The 19,354-nt window shown below is 40.1% G+C and overlaps 1 protein-coding gene across 4 annotated transcripts in view; it reads left to right on the forward strand.

Moving 5' to 3' along the window:
• Positions 1-19,354, forward strand: part of LOC147304384 (receptor-type tyrosine-protein phosphatase U-like) — a 273,746-nt gene that overhangs the window by 72,307 nt on the left and 182,085 nt on the right. For all 4 annotated transcript variants that reach the window (XM_086279852.1, XM_086279853.1, XM_086279854.1 and 1 more), the window contains exon 2: positions 9,050-9,178. In XM_086279852.1, coding sequence (XP_086135978.1) covers positions 9,050-9,178 — 129 coding nt within the window. The remainder of the gene's footprint in view (positions 1-9,049; positions 9,179-19,354) is intronic.

Consider the following 19,354-nt stretch of genomic DNA (forward strand, 5'->3'; position numbering starts at 1 on the left):
AGCATGTTTAGGCCCTCAAAAAGGCCCTTGTTTGGGGTGAATAATAATAATAATAATAATAATAATAATAATAATAATAATTAAAGCTGCAAGCAGCGTTATGAGGGCCCTCGCACCCCCGGCACGTCGAGCCACTGCCAACACCTCAAACCGGCACGTCCGATGTGATGTCACATTGATGGATTTCATGCTTTTAATCACCAGCTAACATTTCATCTTATTCAACCAGGATTATAGTCATGCCACTAGGTGGCGCTCTAACCATTATTGACAAATAGCATAACAAACATTTCCAAGCTCGAGTCTCATCACACCTGCGACCTTTGGGAGAGATTGGACATTGTGTTTTTTAGTGACAGCAGATTACTGCTTTTTGCGAGTGATTGAAACTCTACGTGCTGCCATGACCACCCCGTTTCCCTGAACGGAAAAAGCTTCGCAATTTAACATCACAAAGGTCTTTAGATTCTACACACTGAAGAATGCTTCAATATGATGAAATCCCTTGGAGGAGTTCGTCAAAGTATGAGGCCTGAAAAGGGGGGAAAATGTCATCAAAATTACACATTAATTTTAAAATAGCTGACTTCCTGTTGGATTTGGGATATTGCTCCAAGAGACTTTTTTGTACATCTTGATATCTTACACAAGCTTTCCAAGTGTCAGACTCATAGATGAAACACAGAGCAGGGGCTGATGTTTTGAAATATTGTAGGGGGCGCTGTGGAGCCATTTTGCGCTATTCAAGGAAAATGGTTACATAACAACAATGCCTTCATCCATTTGGAGGTGTGTGCCAAATTTCAAGCCTCTATAAACTTTCCAAGCCCCTCAAAAGCCACTTCATCTTTCATGATGAACCGCGTTGCCACCAGGGTGCGCCGTTCAGTTTAAAGTCACAATTTTTGCACTGAAGCATCACGAGGGACTGATGGTGATATTCACCGCTTTTGAGGTGGCCACGATCAACCTGTGAAAATCAGTACAACAAAGTTAAAGCCATGACATTTCCTGTTGCCACTAGGTGGCGCTGTCCGTATTTCCGACAATGGGCATATCAATCTGTTCAGGGCGGGTCTGACATCATGCCTGTAAAGTCTGGTACTGATCAGACTGGATTTCATTGAGTTATACTAATTTGTTTCTTCATGGCGTGACATCAAAGTTCGCCATGCTGCTGGGGTCACACCCTTTCGTGAAAAGTCACAGTTTTCACTGTAACCCAAGACCAACTCCTTAAGGCTTTCCTGGAGAAATTTGAGGCTGCAGATGTCACCCATCACAATACTGTACCCCAAAGTGTAAAACATGATATTTCCTGTTCCCACTAGGTGGCGCTGTCCTTGATGTCAAATATGGCAGTTGAAATATGTTCAGGGGTGGAGCCTTATCATATGTGTGCTCTTTGGTCCAGATCGGAACATGTATGACAGAATGAGAGGCAATAAGATTTTCATGGCGAGTCATCAAAATTCGCCATGGCGCCACGGCCTCATAGTATTGTGAAAACTCAAAAGCTCCGCAATTTAACATGGCACAAGGGTGTAGTTGACACTGTCCAAATTTGAAGCTTATAGGACCAAATCCCAAGGAGGAGTTCGTTAAAGTTCGAGGCATGGAAATGGCAAAATTAGAGCCAAAATGTCACCTTCTCTTCCAAATGGCGGACTTCCTGTTGGGTTTGCGTCAATGGGCCCACTGACTTTTTTGTTCGTCTTGGCATGATACACATGTGTGCCAAATTTCATACATGTAGCTCAAACCATGTGGTCGTAGGGCTGCATTTAACAAGGCATAGGTGGCGCTGTAGAGCCATTTCCCAGTGCTCATATGTAAAACCATTAAAATACAAAATTTTTCACCAAACCTGGCATGTGTGCAAAATTTCATGAGTTTTTGAGCATGTTTAGGCCCTCAAAAAGGCCCTTGTTTGGGGTGAATAATAATAATAATAATAATTAAAGCTGCAAGCAGCGTTATGAGGGCCCTCGCACCCCATCGCGTCGAGCTACGCCCAACACCTACAACCAGCACCTCCGATCTGATGTCACATTAATGACATTCATGCATTCAACCACCAGCTAACATTTCATCTCATTCAATCATGATTATAGTCGTCCCACTAGGTGGCGCTCTAACCATTACTGACAAATGGCATAACAAACATTTCCGAGCTCGAGTCTCATCACGCCTGTGACCTTTGGGACATATTGGACATTTTGTTTTTGAGTGACAGCAGATTAGTGCTTTTTGGCGAGTGATTGAAACTCTAAGTGCCGCCATGACCACCCCGTTTCCCTGAATGTAAAAACCTTCGCAATTTAACATCACAAAGGTCTTTAGATTCCACACACTGGAGATTGGTTCAATATGATGAAATCCCTTGGAGGAGTTCGTCAAAGAACGGTGCCTGGAAAGAGGGGAAAATGTCACAAAAATTTCACATTAATTTTAAAATGGCTGACTTCCTGTTGGATTTGGGATATTGCTCCAAGAGACTTTTTTGTACATCTTGATATCTCCTATAAGCTTACCAGGTTTCAGACTCATACATAAAACACAGAGCTGGGGCTGATGTTTTGAAATTTTGTAGGGGGCGCTGTGGAGCCATTTTGCGCTATTCAATGAAAATGATCACATAACAACAAAGCCTTAAGCACAATGGAGGTGTGCGGCAAATTTCAAGCCTCTATAAACTTTCCAAGCCCCTCAAAAGCCACTTAATTTTTCACGGTGAACAGCGTTGCCACCAGGGTGCGCCGTTCAGTTTAAAGTCACAATTTTTGCACTGAAGCATCACGAGGGACTGATGTTGATATTCACCGCTTTTGAGGTGGCCACGATGAACCTGTGAAAATCAGTACAACAAAATTAAAGCCATGACATTTCCTGTTGCCACTAGGTGGCGCTGTACGTATTCCCGACAATGGGCACATCAATCTGTTCAGGGCGGGTCTGACATCATGCCTGTAAAGTCTGGTACTGAACAGACTGGATTTCATTGAGTTATACTAATTTGTTTCTTCATGGCGTGACATCAAAGTTCGCCATGCTGCTGGGGTCACACCCTTTTGCGAAAAGTCACAGTTTTCACTGTAACCCAAGACCAACTCCTTAAGGCTTTCCTGGAGAAATTTGAGGCTGCAGGTGTCACCCATCACTATACTGTACCCCAAAGTGTAAAACATGACATTTCCTGTTCCCACTAGGTGGCGCTGTCCCTGGTGTCAAATATGGCAGTTGAAATATGTTCAGGGGTGGAGCCTTATCATATGTGTTCACTTTGGTCAAGGTCAGAAAATGTATGACAAAATGAGAGGCAATAAGATTTTCATGGCGAGTCATCGAAATTCGCCATGGCGCCACGGCCTCATAGTATTGTGAAAACTCAAAAGCTCCGCAATTTAACATGGCCCAGGTGTGTAGTTGACACTGACCAAAGATGAAGCTTATACAACCAAATCCCAAGGAGGAGTTCGTTAAAGTACAAGGCATGGAAACGGTAAAATCAGAGCCAAAATGTCACCTTCAATCCAAAATGGCGGACTTCCTGTTGGGATTAGGATATTGCCATAATAGACTTTTTTGTTCGACTCTGAACGTTATATAGGTGTACCGACTTTCAAACATGTAGGTGATACCCATACCGGGGGCTCGCGTTTTTCATTTTTCTAGGTGGCGCTACTGAGCTAATTTTCCCTGGCCATGTCTGAGAACATTAAAATACGTAAATTTTCACCAGACCTGACGCGTGTGCAAAATTTCATGAGTTTTCGAGCATGTTTAGGCCCTCAAAAGGCCGATTCATTTGCCGGAATAATAATAATAATAATAATAATAATAATAATAAACAGAGCAATTACAATAGGGCCTTCGCACTGTCAGTGCTCGGGCCCTAATAATAAGAAACGGAGCAGATACAATAGGGCCTTCGCACTCTCAGTGCTCGGGCCCTAATAATAATAATAATAAGAAACGGAGCAGATACAATAGGGCCTTCGCACTCTCAGTGCTCGGGCCCTAAATATGGACTCGTGAGACCACAGCACACTTTTCAGTCAGTCCATCTCAGATGAGCTCGGGCCCCATCCTTGCTTGTGAACGACTGGGCCATTTGGGGATGATTCTTTTATACCCAATCATGGCAAACTATTTCCAATCAAAATTTTCACCAGTGGAATGTTGAAAACAGGTGTTTTTTGAACATTCCTCAACTTTCTCAGTCTTGTGCTGCCTTGTCCCAGCTTTATTTTTTGGAACGTGTTGCAGGCATCAAATTCAAAATGAGAGATATATTTTCCTTGTAGTGTATTTAATTGAATATAGGTTGAAAACAAAGAAGAACAGATGTAAAAGTAAAATATGAATTTTCGATAACGTGTCAGTAAAAAAGGTGTAAAAATAGAGCTTAACTCAGATTGAAGACGTCATCACATACTTTTAAAAAATGACTTCACAATTGACAAAAAAAAATATGAAACACACTTTAATAAATCATTTAAAAGTAGAATATTGAAAATTCATCACATCTGGCCCCTTTTCACTGACTAGCCAAGGGAATCACATTTACACAGATCACACACGAGACAAGAGACTAGCAAAATAAATCAGGAAACTAAACATGGGAGCATCTAACACAGAAAGGCAAAACAGACACACAAGGACAAGAAAATTGAAGCTCAGGTAATAAACTTTAAAGAATAACTATAATTACAAATTCTGATAGCAAACACAGTCAAAAATGAGAATAAAATCATGGAAAACATATCAGGAAATGAAGCTACAATAAATGACAAAAACAAAGAAAAAACTAAGCAGATAATAAGAGATTTTATTTTATTTTATTTTACCACCTGTTTGGTGGTTCTAGCATAAATAAATACACACCCCAAAATTCACTGTTTGATGAATAAAATCTTTATTTTTTTTTTACATTTTTTCTAGTATTAAAACCCAGTGAACTGAATACTAATCATCTTGTTACAATGCAATGTTTTTCTACTAACATTTGGGACATGGTATTCATTGTTGCTGAGCAGCCTCCTCCCTCAAGACAATCATCTCAACAAAACGCCTCAGGTACAACTTATCTCACTTCTGTTGCCAGGATAAGAGCACAAGCCCTTTAGATCAGGGGAGTTTGGAGGCCAGGTTAACAGGATACACTGTAACAAGTCAAATCTGCGGAGGCCCCACTCGCAACGCAAAGGATCTGCTGCCAATTAAACTGGTGCTAGACAGGTGTCCACAGGTCAGAACGTTTTTGGGCAGCACAAGGTGAACCTTCCCTGGCTGCTTGTTGTGAATATTCAACGTGATGGCATTGTGATTACTATGTCCTGCTTCTGAAGCAATGCTAAATCATATGAAACCACAGGTGAATTACATATTTTATTTTACTGACATTCTGTGCATATTAGTTTGCTTTACACACACATAATGGCTTACTGTAGGTTATTGCATTCAACCAATGTAAAATAATGACAATGTTTGAAAATCATTACATTAAATAGGTTTTCAAATTTTGAAACAGGTGATACTTTATACTCCTGCTATTGTAAACATACCTCATGGTAAGATGAAAAAAAAAAAACATATGGATTTCTTGTGTATTCTTTTGTCACATAAAGCTACAAAAACAGCAGAGTATTAATCCACTACTGAAAACAGTCCCTAGACAAAGTGTACCATTGCCAACATTTGGTAAAAACTACAACGCACGACTGTTTTTCTAAACCGCCACCTAAACAGAAAGAAGCCTGAACATGATATTTATTAACACATTTAAAAACACATAAGAAGGATTACTTTTATTGGAATTCAGGCAAAATCACACCATACAACACTAGGAGGATTTCTCTGAGCATCAGTCTCATACAAAACTAGTAAGAAAACACATTTCATGGCTTGCCAACGTGGGATCTGATGAAACACTGCAATCTATTTAAGCCTGGAGCAAAGGAGCGACTTCAAAATGAACCTCCAGCTTTGGATAATGGATGACTTGATAATTTAAATGTCTGCTTTAATAGGGTTATAACAGTCCATAGTTACGTTGGGTGTCCCTGAATACCTTTTCTAAGGGAAACCCAGACAGATAACATATTCTCTGTTTTGTATCTTTGAACAAGCTCAGGTCGTGTTTACCTCTCCTACCTTTTAAAAAGGCAACTGCCTTATTCTTGCATATTTTATTCATTTTTCCTTTTTATTGTTCTCCCCTTGAGGAGCTTGTCAGATGTGGCAATTCTTCACAAAGTTACCTCAGGGCCCACATCTCTGGGTGTTATTGGTGCTCTGCAAGGTCCTACGTTGCTCTGGGACTGTGCCTAAAAGAGCTGCGCTCACCTCTGATAAGCAATTAGCATTCTAAAGGCTGTTTTTTTTTTTCTCTCATATTCAAATTATTATTTGTAAAAAGCAGCAATCATGCACTCACTTTGGCCATATTCACCATTGCTGTGATGAACACAAATAATTCCCATTGATGTTACAGCTTCAGCCTGTGGGACATTGACAGATTCATTATAATTTTATTCATTTTTTAAGTAAACATCAAAACAGCCAACGCACCCAGCTAATGCGTGTGTCTGACGTGTGCGGTCCACACACAGACACATCACTATGAATTCAACAGAACGCATGTGGCTTTTCTAATTACATGGGCTCTCCCTCCTGCTGCCAGAGAAGCTCATTTGGGCATTGAGGGGAACGCGTGTGCTAAAAAGTAAAGGAGACTTGGAAGGATGAGCCTTAATGAGGGGAGTCAGTGAAACGTGTCTCATGGTGACGTTTCTTCCTGGAGCTGGAGGGCTTTCAATGAAAAGCAGGCCTCAACTGCAGACCCCGCTCCACTGCCCAGCCCTCTCATCCTCAGATAACCGGGCACGACGCAGCACAACAAGCAGCCCGTACTCAGGAGGCAATTAAGGCTCTGATATGCTTACACACCCGGAAACACTTGCTTGGCTGCAGGCAGAGGGGAAGAAGGCCGGGGCAGTGGGGAAGTTCACTGGTGGTGTGGTGGTGATATTTGTTTGTCAGCAGGAACAGAGAAAACAGCGGTCCAAAATTAGCTGCCTTGCTAGTTTAATGCAACATCCAATACTTCCTCTGACTTCAAAACATATACATTACTACAGAAAACAGATGGAGCTTCTACGCACAAGACAAAAGCAGTATTGAGGGAGCAAGCCAAACAGGATGCTATTAAGCTGAAGCTGGCACAGAGTCAGAGTAGCTCTTTAACACCAGCAGCATGGCTGCCAAGCCTTAATACGATCTGTTAGTGAAGAGGGTCCTGGGACCGCAGTGAGCTCAGGGTGTTTGTAGTTAGACAGAACAGCGTTAGGCCTGTCTTTAAGCCAGGGCCAGACTGAGAAATGGCTATTTCAGAGGATTGGTGACAGGCTGGTGCTGCACCGTATGTCTTATAAATGAGTATCTCCCCTGCATCCCACACCATTATTTCTAAGCTACCCTCTGGCAGCAGGTCCCATGCTACTACTCTCTGGGCAGGTGGAGCTGCACAGATCACACTTTGTTTTTAACCTGAGGAGACTCATTTGAGTCTGTAGAAGCACTGGTTAGATTCATTCCTGCTTTTTCCATTTGTGCTGAATTTGACTGCTCGGGCTGCAGAAACAAGGACCTTGTTGACAAAGTTACCTTAGGAAAGCTGTGGATTATTCCAAGTTAGGTTTTTTGTTATTGCTCCATTTATATGCCCTATTGATTACGATGCCATTATAAATAACGTGGAATTGAAAATTTCAAAACATAACGACATTACCTGGGCAACTGGGCACAAGCAAACGGCTCAAGGTAGGTCATGAAAAATCAAATTTAGCCCAATTAGCTTTCTCTTTTTTTGAAGCTAAAAGCAAAGGTCATTGCTAGTACCAATTACTTGTAGCACAAGGAAACTGGAAGCGTGCACATCTAAAATCTTTTTTTTATCCTAACGCTCTCTGTTTTATTCTGCTTTCTTGTTTATGTGAATCTTCATACCTGTGCTGCACTCGAGAATTCTTGTTTCTTCATCATTCCTCTACCCCCAAGGAGCCACAGTTAATGATGAAGATCTGAGCAATTACTCAACCATTGTTTCCATATTGGAGACAACCAATGGCTACATAATGAAATGAAATGAAACCAATGCTTTTCTGCAAGTGATTCATCCACGAGTCGACCCACAGAAACAATTCTGATAATTAAGTCATTACATTGGCAGCAAACATTTTCTGGCCTCTCTGTTGTGAGTTTTCTGTCATTTTGAAACTATCTCGCTATTTAGACTGCTATTTGGGTACCACAAGCAATCTCACAGAGTCTCTGGGAAATTGTGATGCCGTTTACTGAATAAAGAATTGATAGAATAATCTAGAGAGAAATAAAAAAGATAATTGTTAGTTGTGACTCTTTATGGCTAACACGCATGTATGATCGCAAATTGGTCCTCCCAAGTCCAGAGTATTCATTTTTACATTTTCTCATGTGCACCTGTGTTTTCTGACCAGTTAAACTAGAACATGTGCCTCTAAAAGCCTGTGGTTTGTGTGATAATGGCACAATGGTAAATGTGACCATTAGATGGCAGCTAGGGTTAGGTCACCTTCACAGGCTGAGAGCTGGGCTTGTTGTCCTCCATCAGCTGAAGAATCCCTTTCGCTGCTGTGGCACTGTTGCCCATTATTTGTGGCTTTGGGTGACCTGTGGCTACTGTGTCATTTTCACACCACAGGGCTAATTGCACCAAATGGTGATAGATTTTGAGGGAAAAGATGAGATAGGCATTTCATGCTGTGACCGCCTGGTGCCAAGCATTAGCTGCAATTTAGTTTACTGCTGCAGAGCTTCTACAGGAGCTGATGCATTTAGACATTTACAATGGGCCTGTGGTGATATAACTAACAATGGAGACTGTAATGCATTCCTTCACCAGTTTTCTTCTGGTAGCAAGTTGCAAAGGCACATTGCTGATAGCTACGAGTTTCATACTTTTTACTTCCTGTGAAACAGTTTGCTTTTTTTCTGCCCCTTGCTGTAGCTGGCTGCACCTTTGATGAGGACTCGGACCCTGGGCTGTGCGAATATCGACGGGGCCAAGAAGATGACTTTGACTGGCAGCTGATCAGGACCTACAACTGGCCACACCCAACTCCAGATCTTTTGCGAGGTAGGCTTCTGCAGGTGTCAGAGTTAAAGTCATTGACAGCAACACAATTTCCACAAGTCTGTTCACACATTCAGGCGGTGATTTAAAAACATGAACATACTCGTCTTCCCTCACACAGTTCCAACAAACAAACTAAAAACAAAAGAAACACCCTTTTATGCAGTACTTCTCCCAACATGACAGAGAAACGTTTCGTGGACCTTTGGACAATGCAAAAATTCAGGTCTTACAACCGCTGGTGTGTACAGGCAGATTGTTGCAGCAAGCCAAACCTGTTGCAGTCTTCTTATTGACACATGTTGTGTGTTTTAACAGAATTGTAAAACTGTGAATACAACATTTACCGCAGTACAGTGGCATAAATCCAGCTTTAGACTGACCCCAAAAACTCCATTGACAGGCAGGAGTGTAGTTGTGTTAGTGTCTCTGTGTCACTGATCACAATTTTATTGCACACCTGCCGCAGTGGAGCAGCTCAGTCCAGACCAGTTATAGAGTGTGCTCACACTGGGTAGCTCTCATGTGTGAAAAGCAGCAGCTGGAAAAGAACATCTGCTCTACACCGAGTACTTTGAGCTCTTCTAAAAAAGAATTGTATTATTTCTGCTGCAAATATACAGCATACCAATTTGTAAGTGAGCAATGGGCAGAGGAAAGCAGCAGGATGTTTTTGTATACCAGGTTTGAGGTTGGTAGAATTCATTTAGACATCATTGGCGTGGCTTTTTACTACTTAAGGGAAGTGTATTTGTCTGTAGATCCTCTCTAAAGCAATAAGCAATTCAAAGTAGTTCAGCAGAGACAGAAAAGGCTGAAAAGCTGAAAATTGTGTATAAGAAACAAGAAAGAGAAAAGTGTAGCTGACTATAATTAACGGACTAACAATAATATAACAGATAAGAACACAAGTTTACATTTCAACCCAGTTTATAACAGCTGAGTGAGATAGGACACAGTAGGCAGATCTGTCCCAGACCACTGGAGATGTTTCTTAATGCACTTCAGAAGTGTATTTAGGTCCTAAACGGCTTCATAAACCAACAGAAGTATTCTTAAAATTAACAAGCCTAACCCGCTGGAGGTTCCTTTCTGTCATTTTAATGGCAGCTGTCTCCAAAGCCTGGAAGTGCTGACAGTCCATTGCTGGCTTTACTTACTGCCTTACAGCCACAGCGAGCCATGCAGCTTAATAATGCTTTAAACATTTTTTTCTTTTTTGCTTCAGTTTTGCTTCCCAGTTAAACCCTACCTTACGGCAACTTGTTGGTGCAGAAGACCTGCTGATCACAAGGTTTCGTTGAGCGAGGTGGCTTTTTCTTTTACACTTAACCCTTGTGTGGTGTTCGTATTTTTGTTACTCAGCCAGTGTTCATGGGTCTGGTGGACCCGCTAGAGTTTTGGCTTTCCAAATTAACACTATCAAACAATTTTATGTTAAATTACTCAACAGATGTTTCCTTCATCCCAATTACAAGACATATGAACAGCAAACATGGTTAATTTTTTCCCTTTACCTTTGTTAGATCACATTTATGAATTAATGTGCTTCTCGTTTTTCTTTTATATAAAATGTTATAAATAAATCAGTTATAATCAAGTGGAGTGAGTGGAAAGACACAACACATTTACACGTGAAAAAATAATTAATTGTTTAATTTTTCTTTTGAAAAAAACTGAACACGGGTCTCACAGACCCGAACACCATACAAGGGTTAAATTACTAATAGCTCAGTGTTATAGTTATGAAAAAATCCTCAGGACATTGGTTGCTTTTTCACTCATTTTCAGTTAATCCTAAATTCTTGTAACTGACATTTTTTTGAAGAAAAACTACAAAGCAGATGCAGGTGGTAAGACACAGATGACTTAAACTGCTGATTCAGGGACCAGCCTGAGAACTATTCCTCCAGACCACTTAAAAAATCAGAAAAAATTCGGGTTCTTTGGAGGTAAGGGTATATAAGGGTTCTAATGCAGTGTGGTGTCACATAATAGATCTAATGCGATTGGGTAAAATGGTTAAACAATGTGTTTTAGACACATTCTACATAGTATGTTATCAAAAGTAAAGTCTCATAACTTTCTTAGATTCTATCTTTTTTCTGTTAGAAGCTTTTTCATTTGGATGTTCTGAATATGTGAAAAATCTATGACAAACCCAAACTCTGCCCTTAAACCCGACCCCAGAGGTGCACTGATGTTAAGAGGTAAAATTATTGCTCATCAGTAGGAATGATAATCTGCAGTTCCTTGCAACACTATGTTATATATATCCCAAAGGCTGCTGAGGTAATTAATGAGTATTTGAACCAAGTAGGTGAAAAGCTGCAGGTGATCCCTGCAGGTCTTCCAGCTTCCACTGCCAGTCTCTTATTCACCATTAGCTTAGTCGCTGAAAGATTTCTGGCTTCAGCATGGACGTGCACGCCTCTGGCCTCTCATTAGTCTTATTTTTGGCACACCTCTGTGCCATAAGCCTTGAGAAAAATGTTTGTCTGTGCTGTACACAACCACAAAAAATGTGAAACCATCAAAGTAAAGTGAATCACGGTTGGAAGAATATAGTATATACTAACGAAAAAGGAAATGCTATGAAGGAAATGGCTATAAGTACAGCACCCACATTTAAAACTCCAATCTCATGGAAAAGCATCAATCAACCTACTTAGCTTTGCAGTCTCGTTCTTGATACTTGAGTTATTTATTTTGCAAAACCCAATGCGAGCCCCACAAGGCTCACATTGGGAGGCATTTACCATCTAGCCCAGATACCAAGTTATAAACAGTACTGTTGTTGTGCAAAAACACACAATGCAGAATAACCCACCATTCAGCTATAAAGCTGGCTTGCCACTGCTTTTATGTGCTGTGTTATTTTCCAGATGGTTCATTATACTCTGTGGATGTTCACACTAAAATAATGACGTATTTAATGAAAACAAATTTCCCACGAATTAGTTTGAGGCATTCTGTCTTCTGGAGGGGAACTTCAGGCCCAAAACTCAAATCTTAATCCATTTCGGAGCAATCCTGACAGGATAACTCAATGGTTTCTCAACTGGGGAGGGTGTGAAGAAAAGGGAGCTACACTGATGTTGCTGCTAGTTTTATGACAGATATTTTCAAATGTTTTGCCAAAAACAACCACAAGATTTTGCAAGTAAATGTAGTTCTAGAATTGAATAAACAAAATATATATTTTAATGTGTATTTGTCTACAATGTTTATTACTTCAAAGTTATGTTATGTGGCAAATATTGCCAAATATTTTGTATTTCCAGACTTTTCAAGCTGTCAGTTTGGTATAAAACACGTTGCAAAGCTCACATCAAATAGCTAAATCTTCAGCTGCCAAATATCTGGCAGCAGGAGATTTAGCTATTTGATGTGTACGAGGCTTATATCAGAAAGATTTCTGATATAGTACAGTACTGCAGTATTTTAGAAACCTTATATGACATCTTATGGCTTAAGTCCTCTGAAAAACTTAATATGCCCTCAGTGCTTCATGAGGAAATGTGATGGTAAGTAGCAGCCAGGTGCTTCTAATCTTGTCCACTCGATTAACTGATCATCTGCAAGTGCAACCACCCGATAAAACCAGAGCTTCTTTCTGGTAGTTTTCTGGTCTAGAACATTCAGGTGTGTTAACAAAATGTCACAGTCTTCCTATAAGTGGACTTCATGTCAAAGTCATCCTAAGGTCAGACTGTGCAATGAGAGTCAAACATAGGAGAAATTGCAAAAAGCCCAAGAGCTACATTTCAGAATAAACATCCAATGCAATTACAAGAGAACTGAACAAATACTGCTTATTTGGAAGGTTTGCCAGGACAAAGTTATTTCCTCTAAAAAGAACAGCATGACAGGATGAACAAACCACAACACTTTTGGAAACATTTCCTTTGGACTGATTGGACATAAGTGGAGAAATAGTCCTAATGCACAGCACCACATTTAGCAACAACACCTCATACGAACCTCAACACCTCACAAACACCTTATACCAACTGTCAAGCATGGCAGTCCAACAAGGGCAAAAGGAAAAAATAATTAGATTAACATGGTTATCCATGGTCAGAGTTTGATTGAAATGCAGCAGAAACAACAAGTAAACCAGTAGCAGCAGTTGATTTAAATCATAAGCCGCAAACCTTTGATGCTGTTAAGCAGAAAAGCAGAATTTGTGCTTGGCCATGCCGCTGCAAACGATATTCAGATAGGCTGCTGCAAATGATAACTCGGGGATCAGTGACCTTCATCACCTTCTGTGAGCTGTATGGCAAATAGTGTGTTTTGACTGCCTTATACACACAGTGCACTACCTAGTTTTGCAAGTCAGTTAGGAAGAAATTTGATTTTACTGTATGCCATTCAAATGTGCTGTGAGGAATAGGGACCCAATGAATTCTTGTATTCTCGCTTCTTTCACACCTTTATTGAAAGCTATTCACTTTTGAATGAAATACCCAAAATGCCCCTTGGTGTGAAGAATAGAGGTTCTTAGATATGCTGCAGAACATTAAATGAGCATTTCTGACTGTGGCTCTAAATTCAAAACGATTTTCACAAGGTTTTTGTCATTTAGATTGAATGCAGGAAAGGTATATAGCTTTTTAAAGCTGCAGTAATGAATATTTTTATTAAACAATAGGACAAATGACTGTTTGTAATGTGAGCAAGGTTGCGCTCACACAGAAAATTATCGCTGTTACGTTCCCCTGAGGGGTCTAGGCGGGGAGGGGGAAGTAACAAAAGTGACCGGGTCAGAAAAAGGAGTCAGGGAGGCAAAACAGTTAAATAAAACAGTTTTATTGAAGTAATTCAACTAAAAGAGACGGACAAGCCGTTATCACCATAAAAGAAACAAACAAAAACTCAGGCGTCGGTCAGTAAGGCAAAAAGTCAAAAGGAAAACGCAGCTCACTAGCTGACAACCACAAAACACAGCTCACCAGCTGGAAACACCACAAAAACACTCAGCTCACTAGCTGTAAACCACACAAATGGCACTCTGGCCCAGAGCTCACCTTTCCCTGGGCTTAAATCTCCTTGATTACTGACGAGAGTCAGCTGCACAAAAGGGAAAGGTGGCACCTCAGGCAGAAGAGGTAGTGTGACACGCCCACACAGGCACCTTCAGGAGGAGGCCCTGCTAGGGCCGTAACAATCGCCCACTCTTCTTCTTCTTCACTTGATTTAGGTGAAATAATTTCAGCTTATTGAGCTTACTGTTTTGGTAAATGTACAGTTTGGTTCAGTGTTGTAGGTCTTATTCGCCCTGTTTTCAGTAGCAGGCAGGTGTTTCCAAACAAAAACACTAGGAGTCTTTAGCAACAAACATCTTCAGACTGCTGACTAAACAAGAACTGCTGCTGGTTTTCAGTTATGTCGGGTGATGTTAGACTTGAGTCCCGAACCTAACATTAAAATCACGCTTTCCCTGTGATAAAGATTCCAACAATTTAGATCCACTTCAATGATGGATCAGTCACTCTGGCTAACAGCAGCTAACAAAAAAGAAAAAAGGCAACGCTGAATCTTACTAATGAAAGGTTCAGGATATCCTCAACGACTCACCTTACCGAGGTAAACAGTGACTGACAGTCTACCTAGAGAGTGACAAACTGCAGGGCAAATCCAGTCCAGAATAACTTTGCTGTCTGAGTACAACTACTAAAGTTGAATTTGAGTTTTTGAAGGGACTCAAAGGAAAAACGGAAAAAAAACCCCCCAAAAACACAAGATATTGAATTGACACATATGTGTTTGTTGTTCCTGATTCGTTGCGTGTGTTGATATTATTTAAATGTTTTAAAATATAGAGGATATAAAAAAAAAAATTCAGATCAAACAAATTAAAAACAATTGAATGTTCTTGCTCTTTCTTGCCTGACTAAAACTTCAGCTAACTGCAATCTGCACTGACATCTTACGCACTGTATATTTAGTAAAAAGATTTTGGAAAAATCTTTCCTTAGAATACCTTAGAGGAGTGGGCACGACCAAAATGTTTCCAGATAATCAACCAAGATGTACAATTTATATTCAATTTTTAACAGATTTGTGAAGCTCTTATTTATTGGGATGCCTTTGTATCCAGAACAGACAATTTAAGTGTTTCTGGACTCTTCGACCACATAAACAAGCTTCTTAAATTGACTTTCAGAGCAATTTCCTCCCACAGCATTTTATGCTTTTTGTTTTCCCTTTCTTTTGATAATATTTTGCTATCTATAGACAAATTTTGTGAGACAACAACAGTCCAGACAATACTTACTACAAGCAAGTGGAAGCCAGCAAATAGTTCCCATGGAAACTGTAGAATATTACCATTAATGTTGCTCTATGCACGATGCTATAAAAAGTATTTGTCCACTTTCTTATATTTTTTCATATTTGTCACGCTTAAATGTTTCATTAGTCAAAGACAGCATGTATTAAGGGTAAACAGCTATCCAAAAAATTCTAAATTTCACTGGCACCAAGAGAAAAAGTAATCGTAATCATCTCCCTTGATGAATCATGAAATTATTGTGGTTAACCACAACTTTTGGAAAGCTGATTACAGATTCACTAGCCATACTGAGGCCTGATTACTGCCTCAGACCTGTTGAATCAAGAAATGACTTGACTAGAACCTAAGGACAAAGTGAAGTGAGCTAAAATATCTTAAAAAGCAAAACATGCCACAATCTAAAGAGACTCCAGAACAGATGAAAATCAAAGTCATTCTCTTCTAAAAGGTTACAAAGCCATTTCTAAGGCTTTGGGACTCTAGCAAACCACACTTAGAGTCATTATCCACCGAACAATGTATGTACCTTCCCAGGAGTGGCCATCCTACCAAAATTACACCACGAGCACATCAACGACTCATCCTGGAGTTCACAAAAAACCCAGAGAAACGTCTAAAGAACTGCAGGCTTGACTTGCCAGTGTTCATGATTTAGCAATTAGAAAGGGACTGGGCAAAAATGGCATCCATGGGAGAGTTCTAAGGTGAAAGTTACCAATGACCCAAAAGAACAAAAGGCTCGCCTCACATTTGCCAACAGAGAACTTGTTGAGGTTTTATTTATTATTAGTTTTGGAGCATTTTTAGCTTCATTACATTGTGGAGCGGTGAACATAGGCAGGAAGTAGAGGGCTGCAGGTCACTGAGCTAAAGTGGCACCTAGAGTTTGTTGATCTCTAGGACTTTTAATGAAATAGTTTGCTGACAGGTTGATAAAGAAAAGAGAGCAAAGATGCACCAAAATATGTGTTTTTGAACATAGTCTGTAATTTCTTGTTTTACCTCTGTTTTATGAAGGCAATTTTCTCTCTGACGTATAGAAAAATAAGTCACTCTAAACCTCTTTAATGACTATTATGCAGTGTAGCAATCAGAATCTCAAAAAGAAGCTTTTTAAGGACTAACATGTAACAAGTTACACAGGCCTAATGAACAGAACACTCTGTGTTAAAGTTGCGCCTTACCCTGAAACCAAAAGGTACACATTTTACTTTGAAGGCAAGCGGTCTCTGTTTTCAGTGTGTGCTGCAATTTTGTCTTTTAGTGAGTCGTTGGTAACAAGCTCCATCAACTACAATGCATTTTTCCCTTGTGACTGGTGACTACCAGGCCTTCATGATTGGAGCTTTAGAGGTTGACTACACAGTGACTATCAGCAACCTCCAGCAAAAACTCACAAGCCTTCGGTGTTTAACAACAGTTGCCAACCAGTCTCTAGGCCTGTGCTACAGGGGCCTAAGGAAAAAAACTTAGTGTTTTGGGAAACAACAATTAAAAAAAAATATTATGCCTCCTAAATATTTATATATAATTATTTTATTGCTATTTTCTTGAATAGTTATTTTTGTTATTACCGCTATTTTTGTGCATTTACAAAACAAAAACACTAAAAATAGCCACCAAATCATTCATTCTATCTTTCTGCAGTGACAAATAAATAATCTTAATCTTACTCTGGGATTTTTCACCCTTAGAATAAAAAGAAAAAACATTATAGAGATAACCTTTTGTCTCATTTTTATTTATATTGCACCAAATCACAGCAGTCACCTCAACTATTTAATGTTTAAGCTATTTAAGCAAGATCACCCTAGAAGCTGAGTTATTGCGCAGTGATCACCTTGCAGAAAAACTAATCATTCTCGCCAGTATTGAGACAGGTCTGAAGGAATGCTTGGACTGACAGACAAGGCCAGTTGATTGCTCACTAGGTTTCCTCAGTGATTTATGCAAAACAATCTGATTAACCTGCTGCAATCATCAACCTACTGACAGTTTGTTTCCCCACATTCAGTCTCTTGTTGCTTCTATTGCTCAAGTTTGTCACATGTCAGCCCCGGTGGCCGGGGCTCTTATCTCTCTTCACATATATGTTCATTTAAGGGGGACTTATCTTTTGGAACTCGTAGTAAAAGCACACATGTAAGAGGAAAACTTGTGGTGCCTGTTATAGGCTGCTGACTTAAAGTGGTCGGTTGTTGGCGATTTGTGAAAGGAGCTGGCAGATTTAATAATTCATTTGCTGTTGTCAAGTGCTTGTTCCGGTGTTCCGGGCATACCTCCCCTGGGCCAGAATGGGTATGTTAACGAACTCCCTGGGATTGGAGGAGTCTAGCATGGGTCATTGCTGATTACACTTCCTGGTGTTCCTCAGGGGGCAGCAGCGTCACAAAACTCGCTTTTCATCTTCCTTTGACCCATTAGAGAAGGTCGATTTCAGACGGGATGAGGACATGCTCGAATGAGTTGAATGTTCCTCTGCTAGATAAAAGATGAAGAGTTGATATAAAGCTGTGTGAGATCCTGTTAGAGGACCCTGTTGTGAGCCCACTTCTGGAGGTCATGCATAAAAAATGCACTGCGTTAAGGACTGTTGCCTTACAATGTAGAATAGCAGTAACCAAGCAAATAATGTTATTTTTGAGAGTGTAGCAGACATAGCCAACAGCCAACAACTCTACAGCAACCCTATGATGCTGTCACGTCAATGTACTTCAAAATACCTGCGGAATGGTATTGAAACAGTTAAGGCAAAAGGGCATCCAACACAGACCTAGCAAGTATGCCCAAAAAAGTGGCTATTGAGTTCATATATGTAATATAAATTTGTTTTCTTGCGTTCCAGCCTTGCCTCTGTTCAGTCACTTGTTTGTTATCTGGTAGAAAGTGGTACAGTGAGTTAATGTATTCCTGGAACAAAAGTTCAATGTGAATTTCAAAGGAACACTTCATTTTTAAATGCTGCATACTAATCAAAAATAGCCTTTCCAGCACAAGCCCTTGTAATCGCAACCAGAGTAAGTGGTGCAGTGTAAGTACATTTACTCACAACCTCCATACTGTAGTGTTCCAGGTCTCACTTGTCATACTGGTACTTGGTCATAACAGAAGAAAGCAAAGTTAAATATCATACTTTTGAAGTTCTGTTCTTAACTTTACTGTCAGTTCAGGATTTAACATATATTCCTCTTAAAGCTCCTGCGGCAGGTTGGTGACCTGTCGGGTTTGTACCCTGCCCCTCGTCCTATGACAGCTGGGATTGGATAAACTTATTTGAATGAGCAGAAGAAAACGGACAGCTAAAATTTTTCTTTACTTTACTTATTGCACAATTTCTTTTGAAATTATTGAATTACGGCATAATGCATCTAATGGTGGTTCTTTTGATACTTAAAGGCAACCTAATATGCTAATTTCCACTAGAATAGCTTTGCATGATATACTGTTATCCACATTTATGTTATTAACCTATATATATTACTAGCCCATTCTGCAGGCCCTGTGTTCATCCTCTTAGCTCTTCCAGGCATCCCTCCCTGAAAGCCCACATTCTTCTGACTGGTTGCCCCTTTCCTGTTTACCACTGACACAAACTGGTGCTTGTCAGAATCACCTCTTTCTCTTGGAGTTACTTCACTGCACCCCCTTCTACTTTGATAAATCATCCATTAGTTAAGCAAACAAACAAACAAACAAACAAAAAACTGCTAAGTAGGTTTTATGAAGCCTCATTGGGCTACAATTAATTTTAATCACTCTTACACACACATAGAAACAGATTGCAAGAGTGTGTAAACTTATGAAGAAACAGCCTAGCTACATTATACATGTAGATTATCTTGAGTAAAACTGTACTCACAAGCCATTTGGTGTGATTT

Source organism: Aulonocara sp. 'chitande type north' Nkhata Bay, linkage group LG22 (genome assembly GCF_057382095.1).
Source record: "Aulonocara sp. 'chitande type north' Nkhata Bay isolate Kocher_YH1m ecotype deep benthic linkage group LG22, A_spYH_male_GT1.1, whole genome shotgun sequence".
In the NCBI taxonomy this organism is placed as follows: domain Eukaryota; kingdom Metazoa; phylum Chordata; class Actinopteri; order Cichliformes; family Cichlidae; genus Aulonocara; species Aulonocara sp. 'chitande type north' Nkhata Bay.